The following is a 13,203-nucleotide window of genomic DNA, read 5'->3' as shown; positions in this document are numbered from 1 at the left end:
TGGGGAATCCACTGCTGCAACTCTATTCCACAACTGTGAGGGTTGTCTAATAACCACCCTAACAGTGAAAGTCCCTGTGAGGCTGTGATCAAATAGAGGATTGTTGTGGGGAAGTATTGGCTGTCACAGTTGCATTAGGTACGCAGTGGTTAAATGCTAAAGTGGAATTTGACACTAAGTGGAATCGAACCAAGGACCATGAAGAAAACGTAGATTAGCACCAGAAGGGATTAGAGAAAGGGTCAATGCACTGATAAATGAAGAAAGGAGGAAGAAGCACAAGTATCTACTTTAACTAGATTTTATATAACACTGGACATCATTTTCATCCCCTCGGTGGAAGCTTGCAGATTTTACGGCAGCAAGATAATTATCTAGGCTATCCAGTCCACCTCCTCCAATCCTTCTCAAAGAAGAAAAGAACTGCATCATATAATTGACTTTTATCATTCTTAAGGTTTCCATTGCATTGCTGAAATACAGTCTAATCAGTGAGATGATTACCAAGAATGGAGGTCATAAAAATCTAAAATAATTTTTTTTAAATTAAAAAGCTGTAGATATCTGGAGTTATTTTCCTACACAGGCAATGAACACTGGGACAATTCAAGACTGAAATCCAAGGGAGTCTGTTTATCCAAAGTGATAAAAGCAGGGTCTTGGGATATCTTTAGCACCAAGGTGCTGTTTATTGAAGTCATTAAAGCCTGTCCACATCACAGGTGAACATAGAAGTGCTATGTCATCCCTGGGGGAAAGAGAAGTAGCAGATAATTCTGCTGACTGTAGTCCAACTCCTGAAGAACGTAATCGGTGCAGAAAGGTCATTTCCAACGCATGTTGGGTGCAAAACAGATTTTAAACCCTGATGTACGTTAGGATTTGAAGGCTTACAGAAACAGCAAGCTGCTACGGCACCCAAAGGAAGTCTCTGAGCCAATCAGGCCCTGTTTGTGTTGTCAGCCCACAAACCAAGGGCAAAGGATTCGAACCGCCAACTTCCTGACCTCGAGTGTGGGAATGCCACCCACTGATCCACAACTGACATTTAACAAATACGTTCTTCATATTCTTCATTCAACAGCCCACTACCTTAAAGAAAATGACTTGCAGGACACTGCAGTGTCAGAAATTGGCCTAAAATTTATTTTCCCTGAAATTGGAGATTCAAGATTGGTTAATATTATTTCTAAAACACAAGTGTAAAGGAGAATAATGCTCCGAATGCAAAATGCAGCACAATAAAACAAAAAAAAAAGACACAATTAATATAAATACATAATATAGGTAAGTACATAGAATGAATGTATGCACATGAAGCGTTGCTAGGTATGGAAGTGCCTGTATATAAGTTGACTCGAACAAGTATTGATAAATTAGTGGTGGTGGAGGTGCAGTGGTGGTAGGTTAGTGGGTGGTGGTGTTGATCAGCTTTATTTCTTGGGTAAAGTTTACTGTTTTTGAGTTCGTTTGCCCTGGCGTGGATGCTACATAGCCTCTTCCTCGATAGGAATGGGACAAAGAGTCCACGAGCAGGATGTGTGGGTCCTTTATGATGTTGCTCACCTATTTCCGGCACCATCCTTGATGGCAGGTAGGCTGGCGTCAGTGACAAGCTGGGCAGTTCCATCTGTCCGTTGTAGAGCCTGTCTGCCCGCCACAGTGCAGTTTCTGTACAATGCAGCAATGCAGCTTGTTAGGATGTGGTGAGCGTTGGTGTGCATAGTCCACCTTCCTTCAGCCTCCCTCCTCACAAGGCAGAGGCATTGGTGAGTTTCTTGATTACGCAGGACATGTTCTGGGACCGTGAGAGGTTGTGCAAGATGTGCACTCCCTGGAGTTTGAAACTGCTCACAGTTTCCACTGCTGAATTTTGAACTGAATTTATTTAAATCTTACATCCATCCCACAACGAGAGGGAGTAAAAATCTTTATGTTATGACTCCGTCACAATGTACAGACAGTGAATTTACAAGTCTAATGGCTTGTAGAAAGAAGCTGTCCCATAGCCTGGTGGTCCTGGCTTTAATGCTGCAGTACTGTTTGCCAGACAGAAGCAGCTGAAACAGTTTACGGTTGGGGTGAGTGGTGTCCCCGATGATCTTCCAGGAGTTCTTTCTGCACCTGCTGCTGTAAATGTCCTCACATCCACAAATGTGATGGGCTGTCTGTACCATCCTTTGTGGGCCCAGCGATCAAGGTTGGTGCAGTTCCCGTTCCAGGCGGTGATACAGCCAGTCGGGATGCTCTCAATGGTGCCCCTGTAGAAGGTTCTTGAGGATCTGGGGGCTCATGCCGAACTTCTTCAGTCACCTGAGGTGGAAGAGACACTGTGCCACTGATGTAAAGAGTGATGTGAGTTCTCAAGTCAGTAACAACCTCCTTTGTCTTGTTGACATTTTCCAAGAGGTTATCTGCCTGTCACCAGGCCTCGAGCTCTCTCACCTCCTCTCTGTAGGCCGTCTCGTCATCGTTGGTGTTGAGCCCCACCGCTGTTGTGCCATCGCTAAACTCGACAATGTGATTACTCATATGCTTAGCCCGGCACTCGTGTGAGAGCAGAGTATACAGCAGCTGGCTCAGTACACAGCCCTGAGGGGAGCCTGTGTGGAGGATGATGAAGAGGGAGGAGTGATTGTGCATCCTGACTGTCTGAGGTCTGCTGGTTAGGAATCCCACAACCAGATGCTTCTTAGTGTATTTAGACCAAAGAGTAGAAGTTTGCTCATCAAATTCTGTGGGACAATAGTATTGAATGCGGAAGTGAAATCCAGAAACAGCATTACGATACAAGTGCCCTTGTTTTCTCGGCGTGCCTGGGCCAGGTGCATGAAAGCTGCTATGGCATCTGCTTTGGAGCGGTTCTGGTGAGCGTACAGCGTAGCAGGGATGGTGCTTTTTTGATGTATGCCGTTCAAATGATTTCGTTATGATTGGTGCCAGTGCCACTGGGCAGTAGTCATTCATTTCTGAGGGTGATGGTGGCATGTGGGGACAGCAGCCTGAATGAGTGATGTGTTGAAGGTGTTCATGAAGACATCAATAAGCTGGTATGCAGAGTCCTTCTCACACCTGTTGCTGTTATAGACAGTGGCTGCTCACCAGCAACGAGCTAGCTTCATGACTGGCATCTCGTAGCGTGCCTCGAAGGAGGCATAAAAGTTGTTTTGAGCACAAGTGAGTGGCTCTAGTACAGTCTACGCCAACATTCGTTATGTAGTCAGTAATGTTCTTGATGCCCAGGCACATACGCCGGGGATTATTATGGGACAGGTGTTCCAGATAGTTTTTTGTGCGTAGGCAGTCTTTTCCCTTTTGATGCCTGAGGTGAAATTTCTTCTGGCTGCTTTGAGAGTTGTTCTGTCTCCAGACTTCAAGTTTAGTTTTATGTTCACATTAGACGACCAATTTAATAACCAGAGGCCCAAGTCCTTATACACGCATGCTATATATAATACAAAAATACAACTGCAGATGCTGTGGATCAAAGAATACGTACACAACGCTGGAAGAACTCAGCAGGCCAGGCAGCATCCGTGAGAAAAGAGTAGCCAATGTTTCGGGCCGAGACCCTTCATCAGGAATGGGGGGGAAGAGCGGGCCGAAGCCCAGTAATAGAGATGGGGAGGGGGTAGGGCCTAGAGGCGCCAGGTGGAAAACCAATCAGAGGAAAGATAAAGGGGGGAGGGGAGGGGATAAGCTTGAAAGAACTGTAGAGATAAAGAAGCAGAAAGTTGAAAGGGGAGAGAGGCAGAGAGGGACCTGGGATAGGGGAAGGGGGAGGGAATTACTGGAAATTGGAGAATTCAATGTTCATACCACCAGGCTGGAGGCTGCCCAGACGGTAGATGAGGTGTTGCTCCTCCAACCTGAGTTTGGCCTCATCATGGCAACTTCAACTCTGCCTCTCATTCCCATCTAGAGATGTCCATACATGGGCTCCTCTACTGCCATGAGGCCAAACTCAGGTTGGAGGAGCAACACCTCATCTACCGTCTGGGCAGCCTCCAGCCTGGTGGTATGAACATTGAATTCTCCAATTTCCCTCTCCCCCTATCCCAGGTCCCTCTCTGTCTCTCTCCCCTTTCAACTTTCTGCTTTTCTTTATCTCTACAGTTCTTTCATGCTTATCCCCTCCCCCTCCCCCCTTTATCTTTCCTCTGATTGGTTCTCCACCTGGCGCCTCTAGGCCCTACCCTCTCCCCATCTCTATTACTGGGCTTCGGCCCTCTCTTCCCCGCCCCCCCCAATTCCTGATGAAGGGTCTCGGCCTGAAACGTTGGCTGCTCTTTTCTCACGGATGCTGCCTGACCTGTTGAATTCTTCCAGCATTGTGTACGTATGCTATATATAATATCTAGCATATAATATAATAGTATTTATTTAATAAATATTCAATTTTAAAATACTGCCTAATAGAAACTAGGGATGGAGAAAAAAATCCATATGCTTTCTCCTTGCCTATCCTACTAGTAACCCAAACCAGAAAAAAAGGTTTTGTTTTAGTGCAAAAACAATATAAATACATAACTCTAAAGTTGAAATAGAATATAAAAGGAGAGATTCAGCAAAATATTCTTATAGAATACAAAAGCCATTTTGAAAAGAAAGTCCAGAATTCTGTTATTTCTGTTCGGTGAGAGGAATTCTCCAGAGTACTAATTAATTTAACAATTCCTCTCACATAGGAGACACAGTGAGGTGGTAATGAAGACCTGGGACGGTTACTGAGTTATCAACATCACTTCCTTTGATTAAAATGCAGACCTCTGTAGATCCCGAATACAATTATCTGGAGGAATTCTCACTCTTTCCCTGTTCAATGGTTCAATGTTTTTGACAAAATAATCTGCCTGAGATTGTTAGTTCAGGTACTAAACACTTTAAATAAACTAATGAATTGTCGAATAGTTGTTTGGGATTAAGGGTTTCACTCCACTACCATCTGAACTTCATTGCTTCCATTTTAGCATTGTCTGCTTCCAAACTTCTCTGAAATATTTCAGTTAATCAAAACCACATGGCTGGCTGGAGGAATTATCTAACCATCCAGGAAAAAAATGTACTGAATCAAATTGTCATAGCTCTCTTCCAATGAGCCAGAACATATTAAGTGGACACCCATCACTGAAATCCTTTAAATCCAACAAATGTACAGCAGTACTTCAAGTCATACAACTTAAAACAGAATCATTTATCATCCACTGGGACACAGATAATGAAGTGATAAACACACAGCGTCACAAAAACTGGTAAATCGTGCACGTGTTCTTGTAGTTCCTATTTCATATTACCATAGAGTCACAGAACAATATGCCACAGAAACAGGACCTTCAGTACATCTAGTCCGTGCTGAACCATTAATCTGCCTGTCCCATTGACCCGAACTATAGCCTTCCATACCTCTCCCATCCATGTACTCATCTAAGTTTCGCTTAAATGCTGAAATCAAACCTGCATGCACCATATCCATTGGCAGGTGATTGCACACCGTCACCACACTCTGTATGAGGAAGTTCCGCCCCTGTTTCCCTTCCACATTTCACCTTCCACCCTTAACTCATGACCTCCAGTTCTAGTCTCACACAACCTCAGTGGAAAAAGCCTGCTTGCATTCACCCTATCCATACCTCTCAATTCTGAATACCTCTGTCAAATCTCCCCTCACTCTCCTGTGCTTGAGGGAGTAAAGTCCAAACCTATTCAACCTTTCCTGAGAACTCGGTCCCTCAAGTCTCAGTTACATCCTTGTAAATTTTCTCTGCACTCTTTAAAATCTTATTGGTAACTTTCCTGTAGGTGGGTGACTAGAACTGCACACAGAACTGCACGTTCAGCCTCATCAACATCCGATATATCTTCAACTTAACACCCTAACTAATTCAATACTTTGATTTCTGAAGGCTACTTTCCCATATTTCGAGGAAATTCAATAATTCGATAATTCAGGAGAACCAGCAATGTTATCATAGTACCAGTACTTTACAGTACCAGTGACCCGGTTTCAATTCCCACCGCTGTAAGGAATTTTTACGATCTCTTTGTAAATTGTGTATGCTTCCTCCCACAATACAAATATCTACCAGTTGGTAGATTAATTGGTCATTGTAAATTGTCCTGTGATTAAACTTGGATTAAATCAGGGGTTGCTGGGCTGCACGGCTCACGCGGGCCAGAAGGACCTATCTCAATAAATAAGTGAACAGGACTCGCCAAATTATCACACTTCTGTGACCAGCAGGCATGGATTAAAACATGCAACTATGAGGCTGAAACCGTCCTGGAGTTATAACCCCCAAACGATACAAGAGTGGTGACAATTCAGTTAGACCCCTAAAGGAATCAAGGATCTAACAAAAGTTGATTTTTCTATACAATCTTCTCAGATACATATAATCAGTGGTCACTTTATTCGGTACAGAAGTGGAACCTGGCGTGATCCCCCGCTGCTGTAACCCATCCACTTCAAGGTTTGATGTGTTGTGCATTCAGAGATCTTCTTCTGCCCACCACTGTTATAACACCGTTATGTGAGTTTCCGTCACCTTCCTGTTAGCTTGAACCAATCTGGCCGTTCTCCTCTGACCTCTCTCATTTACAGGGCTTACTTTTTTGCCCACAGAACTGCTGCTCAGTGGATTTTTTTTTGTCTTTCACACCATTCCCTGTAAACCCTAGAGACTGTCATGCATAAATTTCCAGATCAACACTTTCAGAAGAAAGTCTGAAGTTAATAACTCATCTCCTTCTACCTTAGGCCATGAACTTATTACCCCTGATGAGTTATATTATTAACTTGAAACTTTCTGCATAATCACTCAAAGAGTTGAATTGCATGTGCGTGTAAAGAGAGCTGTATAACTCATCTCTTTCAATAGACAATAGACAGTAGGTGCAGGAGTAGGCCATTCGGCCCTTCTAGCCAGCACCACCATTCACTGTGATCATGGCTGATCATACACAATCAGTACCCCGTTCCTGCCCTCTCCCTATATCCCATGACCCCGCTATCTATAAGAGCTCTATCTAACTCTCTCCTGAATGCATCTAGAGACTTGGCCTCCACTGCCTTCTGGGGCAGAGCATTCCACGTATCCACCACTCTCTGGGTGAAAAAGTTTTTCCGCATCTCTGTTCTAAATGGCCTACCCCTTATTCTTAAACTGTGGCCTCTAGTTCTGGACTCACCCATCAGTGGGAACATGCTTCCTGCCTCCAGCGTATCCAATCCCTTAATAATCTTATATGTTTCAATCAGATCCCCTCTCATCCTTCTAAATTCCAATGTATACAAGCCCAGTCGCTCCAATCTTTCAACATATGACAGTCCTGCCATTCCGGGAATTAACCTTGTGAACCTACGCTGCACTCCCTCAATAGCAAGAATGTCCTTCCTCAAATTTGGAGACCAAAACTGCACACAATACTCCAGGTGGGGTCTCACCAGGGCCCTGTACAGCTGCAGAAGGACCTCTTTACTCCTATACTCAATTCCTCTTGTTATAAAGGCCAGCATGCCATTAGCTTTCTTCACTGCCTGCTGTACCTGCATGCTTGCTTTCATTGTCTGATGTACAAGAACACCTAGATCTCGTTGTACTTCTCCCTTTCCTAACTTGAATCCATTTAGATAGTAATCTGCCTTCCTGTTCTTGCCACCAAAGTGGATAACCTCATTAAACTGCATCTGCCATACATCTGCCCACTCACCCAACCTGTCCAAGTCACCCTGCATTCTCATAACATCCTCCTGATATTTCACACTGCCACCCAGCTTTGTGTCATCTTTCTACCTTAGGCCACGAACTTAGCAACCACCCGTGCTGTGAACACTTTCTGGAGGTCCAAGATCCATATGCTCCATGACCGCTGGACTAAGTGTGTAAATGTAGGAGGGGACTATGTTGAAAATTAAATGTGGTAGGTTTTCTAAAATTGACTCCTTCTACCCCAGGCCACAAAATTATCAATCACCCGTCGTAAATCACATTCCTACACCATTCTGATGTTTGGTCTGAACAACAAATGAAACCTTTGATCATGTCTGCATGCACTGTGTTGTAGCCACATGATTGGCTGATTAGGTATTTGCTTTAGCAAGCAGGTGCACCTAACTCTGAGTGTATACACTCTCCTCGGTTCCATAGGCCCTTTTACACTTCAGTGACAACAGCCCAGCCTTTTCTGAACCAGCCGATCCTTGTCCAAAGCCTGTACCAGTGACATGAACTCATTATCTGGCCGTGTCCTTGAAAGGCATCCTCTTCATAATGAAGGAACAAATGGGTGGAAGCAAACAATCAAGTCAAGTCAAGTCAAGTCACTTTTACTGTCATTTCGACCATAACTGCTGGTACAGTACATAGTAAAAATGACAAATACAAATACTTTACTGTCACCAAACAATTGATACTAGAGCGTACAATCATCACAGTGATATTTGTTTCTGTGCTTCGTGCTCCCTGAAGTACAAATCGAAGTAAATATAATAAAAATTTAAATTAATTAGAAAATAGAAAAGGGAAAGTACGGTAGTGCAAGTCAGGTCCAGATATTTGGAAGGTACGGCCCATATCCGGGTCAGACAACGTTTTTCAGGACCATGGTGTTACATGACACAGTACAAAAAACTAGACTGAACTACGTAAAAAAAACAACACAGAGAAAGCTACACTAGACTACAGACCTACACAGGACTGCATAAAGTGCACAAAAACAGTGCAGGCATTACAATAAATAATAAACAGGACAATAGGGCAAGGTGTCAGTCCAGGCTTCAGGTATTGAGGAGTCTGATGGCTTGAGGGAAGAAACTGTTACATAGTCTGGTCGTGAGAGCCTGAATGCTTCGGAGCCTTTTCCCAGACGGCAGGAGGGAGAAGAGATTGTATGAGGGGTGTGTGGGGTCCTTCATAATGCTGTTTCCTTTGCGGATGCAGGGTGTAGCGTAAATGTCCGTGATGGCGGGAAGAGAGACCCTGATGATCTTCTCAGCTGACCTCACTATCCGCTGCAGGGTCTTGCGATCTGAGATGGTGCAATTTCCGAACCAGGCAGTGATGCAGCTGCTCAGGATGCTCTCAATACAACCCCTGTAGAATGTGATGAGGATGGGGGGTGGGAGGAGGACTTTCCTCAGCCTTCGCAAAAAGTAGAGACGCTGCTGGGCTTTCTTTGCTACGGAGCTGGTGTTGAGGGACCAGGTGAGATTCTCCGTCAGGTGAACACCAAGAAATTTGGTGCTCTTTACGATCTCTACCAAGGAGCCGTCGATGTTCAGCGGGGGGTGGTCGCTCTGTGCCCTCCTGAAGTCAACAACCATCTCTTTTTTGTTTTGTTCACATTATGAGACAGGTTGCTGGCTCTGCACCAGTCCGTTAGCCGCTGCACCTCCTCTCTGTAAGCTGACTCGTCGTTCTTGCTGATGAGACCCACCATGGTTGTGTCATCGGCGAACTTGATGATGTGGTTCGAGCTGTGTGTTGCAGCACAATCGTGGGTCAGCAGAGTGAACAGCAGTGGACTGAGCACACAGCCCTGGGGAGACCCCGTGCTCTGTGTGATGGTGTTGGAGATGCTGCTCCCAATCCAGACTGACACACTGAGATCTCCCAGTCAAGAAGTCTAGGATCCAGCTGCAGAGGGAGGTGGTCAGGCCCAGTAGGCTCAGCTTTCCAATCAGTTTCTGAGGGATGATTGTGTTGAATGCTGAACTAAAGTCTATGAACAGCATCCGAACGTATGTGTCCTTTTTGTCCAGGTGGGTTAGGGCCAGGTGGAGGGTGATGGCAATGGCATCATCTGTTGAGCGGCTTGGATGGTATGCAAACTGCAGGGGTCCAGTGAGGGGGGCAGCAGGGTCTTGATGTGCCTCATGACGAGCCTCTCGAAACACTTCATGATGATGGATGTGAGTGCAATGGGACAGTAGTCATTTAGGCAGGACACTGAAGACTTCTTCGGCACGGGGACAATGGTGGTGGCCTTGAAGCACGTTGGAATGGTGGCGTTGCTCAGGGAGATGTTGAAGATGTCAGTGAGAACATCCGCTAGCTGGTCTGCACATCCTCTGAGCACTCTACCAGGGATGTTGTCTGGTTCAGCACCTTCCATGGGTTGACCCTGCACAGGGTTCTTCTCACGTCGGCCACGAAGAGACACAGCACCTGGTCATTTGTAGGAGGGGTGGACTTCCTCGCCGCCATGTCATTTTCCGCCTCAAACCGGGCGTAGAAGTTATTCAGGGCATCTGGGAGGGAGGCATCACCTGCACAGTCAGGTGATGTTGTGCTGTAATTGGTGATGTCCTGAATGCCCTTCCACATGCGCCGCGTGTCGCCAATGTCCTGGAAGTGGCTGTGGATTTGCTGGGCGTGTGCACGCTTTGCCTTTCTGCTGGCTCGGGACAGTTTGGCCCTCGCTATTGTTAGAGCTGCCTTGTCGCCTGCTCTGAAGGCGGAGTCGCGGGACCTCAGCAGCGCCTGCACCTCCGCGGTCATCCACGGCTTCTGGTTAGCGCGTATAGTGATATAATGCCACCGCTCTGCGTACAGATCAGGAAGCAGAGGCACTGGTGTAGTTTAACAGCCTCAGGACAGCAGGCAAAGATGATGAAGCAATGTGGATCCTCCCAGTGTTCAACACAGGGGTTTACACTCAAAGAAAAATCAGCAGCACCAATGAAATGATTGTTTGTTGTAAGGGTGCTCATTGGTAGCTATGTTCATCTACCTAATGGCTAATGCCGTTTCAGAGTGGCTGGGACATTTGACTTGAAAGCTCCACGTAACTGCAAGCTTGCTGGTTTCCTCTCTTTCACCATATCCCTATTTGTCAGTCTTTACTACATCAAGCCCAACTGCATAGCTCTACATGAACAAGAGCTCTACAAAGTCACAAAGAGGTCATTACCCCAAGTTATGCAATCTCCTTACACAAGACTACTGGCTTCATAGCAAACCAACAATTTCCAAAACAGTATTTGCACGGACCCTTCCCTCACTCTGGACACAAGATTCGCTTCATTTGTCACATTGTACATCGAAATGCACCGTGAAATGTGACAATTATGTCAATGACCACCACAGGCCAAGAATGTGCTTGGGGCAGCCATGTTTCCAGCACCAACATAGCACATCCAAAACTTACTCATCTGTATGTCTTTGGTATGTGGGAGGAAACCGGAACCATGAGGTCATAGGAAAATCACACAAATTAATGCCTTTCAGACAGTGTCGGGAATTAAAATCTGATCACTGGCACTGTGAAGTGTTACGCAAACTGCCACGTTACATGCCATCCTCAATGGTTTACCGTGCCGCTCCCACCCTCCCCCTACACGCGCTCACCGTTGTGGGTTGAAGTAGGTCGCCACGTTGCTAGACGGTGCCCCAGCCACCGCAAAGTTACTGCTCCCTGTGTCAACCAGCACGTTCATCTGTAAGTGAAGGAGACACGGCAAACATTACTGCAAGAGAAAAGAGGAAGTAAAGTCATCGGGTGAGCTTAACACCTTAGTACAGTCTGCAACCTCCTGAAGAAGCAGTAACCAAAATTCCTCCTTCACTGCTGCCTTCAAATTGGTTACAGAAAAGATTATTCCCTGCGCTGAGAATTCCCAGTTCACCTACACCCTTCCATAAATCTGATGATCGCCAACTGCTAATGTATTGCTGACCATCTCAACGTCACTACTCGCTTAACCTACACTATGCCCCGCTGAACTTGCAGAACACTTTAGACCAGTCCCAGATTTCAACCTGCTGATGAGGCAGTGAAATGTTTCATTTGGCTGTGCATGGTTGAAAAACAATTAAACTTGACCTTGAACGACTCCACACAGGTTGAGCACTAGTTCTCTGGCATCACTCCCCCTGGGCCTGTATGCTACCTTTGAACATCGGATTATCATCTCTCAGTCCAGGATTGGATTTCTTTGTAAGATCGTCCTGCTTTACGGCATCAATCAAGTGCAGTCAATTTCAAAATGACTCATAATGACCATGGATTCCTGCCCCACTACAACTTTGACCCATGCCCTAAAGACCCTTTGCAAAATGTTGGTAGGTAGAGTATGTGGAAATATGGGAGATTTCCACTTTGGAAGGAAGAATATAAAAATGAGTACATTTTAAATGGAGTAAGACTATGAAACGCTGCAATAGAAAAGGGGGTTCTAGCACATGAAACAAAAACTTTGTACAAAGATACGATAAGGGATTAGGTGTAATATAATGTTGGCCATCATAGCACGGAGTTATCGGCGGCAGAGGTTCCCAGCCAAATCAGCATGGTGGTTATTGTCAGCTCTGGTCCTGGATGAAAAGAACAAAAAACAAGCAGCTTGTAGGATGGGGGAAGAGGCAGAACGAGCCTCCTGTTGGTTTTGGAGCAGGCGAGAGGAGGGAAGCTGGAAGCCAGGAACAGATGGGAAGTGATTTGGCCACCACTGCCGGCCCACCAACTGGAGAGCGTCGTGGTTAAGGTTGAAACACTCCGTGAAAGTTGGGAACCACCTGATGACATCTGCCCCTGGCTGAAGGCTACAGTTACCTCATAAGGTATCTGGGGAGGTGTACGTAACAAGCCGGATATAAAAGAAGGCACATTTTGTCATCCCCGTATTTAAACATTTCAGTTTTGGTCTTCATCTCTAAGGAAACACACACTTGCATTGCAGGCAATCATGCTGATTACTGGTAATGAATGAAGGAGAGTTGTGTAGGCTGAGTTTTTACTTATTGGAGTTTAGAAGAAATATTCAAATATATGAGATGATGAAGGGGTTTGAAGAAATCTCATCCGTCAGAGGGTTGTGAATCTTTGAACTTTATTGATTCAAGAAGATCAGAGACTAAGTCATTTAATCTATTTAAAATGGAGATTGGTAGACAATTAAACTGTAAGAGTCCAGGATATGATGTTGACACCATATCAGCCATGTTCTTACTGCACAAAAGAATTGGCCAAGGGATTGACTGGCTAATTCCTGTTCCTGGTTACTTACACTTCAGCATTTAGCTGATTGTTTCCTGCACTTTCTGATCCTGATTCAGCATCTGCAGTTTCCTTTTGCTTTGCAATCCCTAACGAGTTTATCTAATGCTGACAAAAGAAAGAGAAGGTGCTGGAAAATCTCAGCAGGGCACTGAGGATCTGTGGAAAGAGGAATAGTCAACATTTCAGATCCGATGAAAGTTGGTA

At 45.2% G+C, this 13,203-nt stretch overlaps 1 protein-coding gene across 1 annotated transcript in view; it reads right to left on the bottom strand.

The window, feature by feature from the left end:
* bace2 (beta-secretase 2) overlaps window positions 1-13,203 on the bottom strand; it is a 65,379-nt gene that overhangs the window by 45,606 nt on the left and 6,570 nt on the right. Inside the window, exon 2 of the mRNA XM_073045009.1 lies at window positions 11,349-11,437. Coding sequence (XP_072901110.1) covers window positions 11,349-11,437 — 89 coding nt within the window. The remainder of the gene's footprint in view (window positions 1-11,348; window positions 11,438-13,203) is intronic.

The sequence above is a fragment of the Hemitrygon akajei genome, chromosome 5 (genome assembly GCF_048418815.1).
Source record: "Hemitrygon akajei chromosome 5, sHemAka1.3, whole genome shotgun sequence".
Lineage (NCBI taxonomy): Eukaryota > Metazoa > Chordata > Chondrichthyes > Myliobatiformes > Dasyatidae > Hemitrygon > Hemitrygon akajei.
Note: the sequence above shows the minus strand (reverse complement) of the source record. Positions and strands in the feature narration are given on the sequence as shown.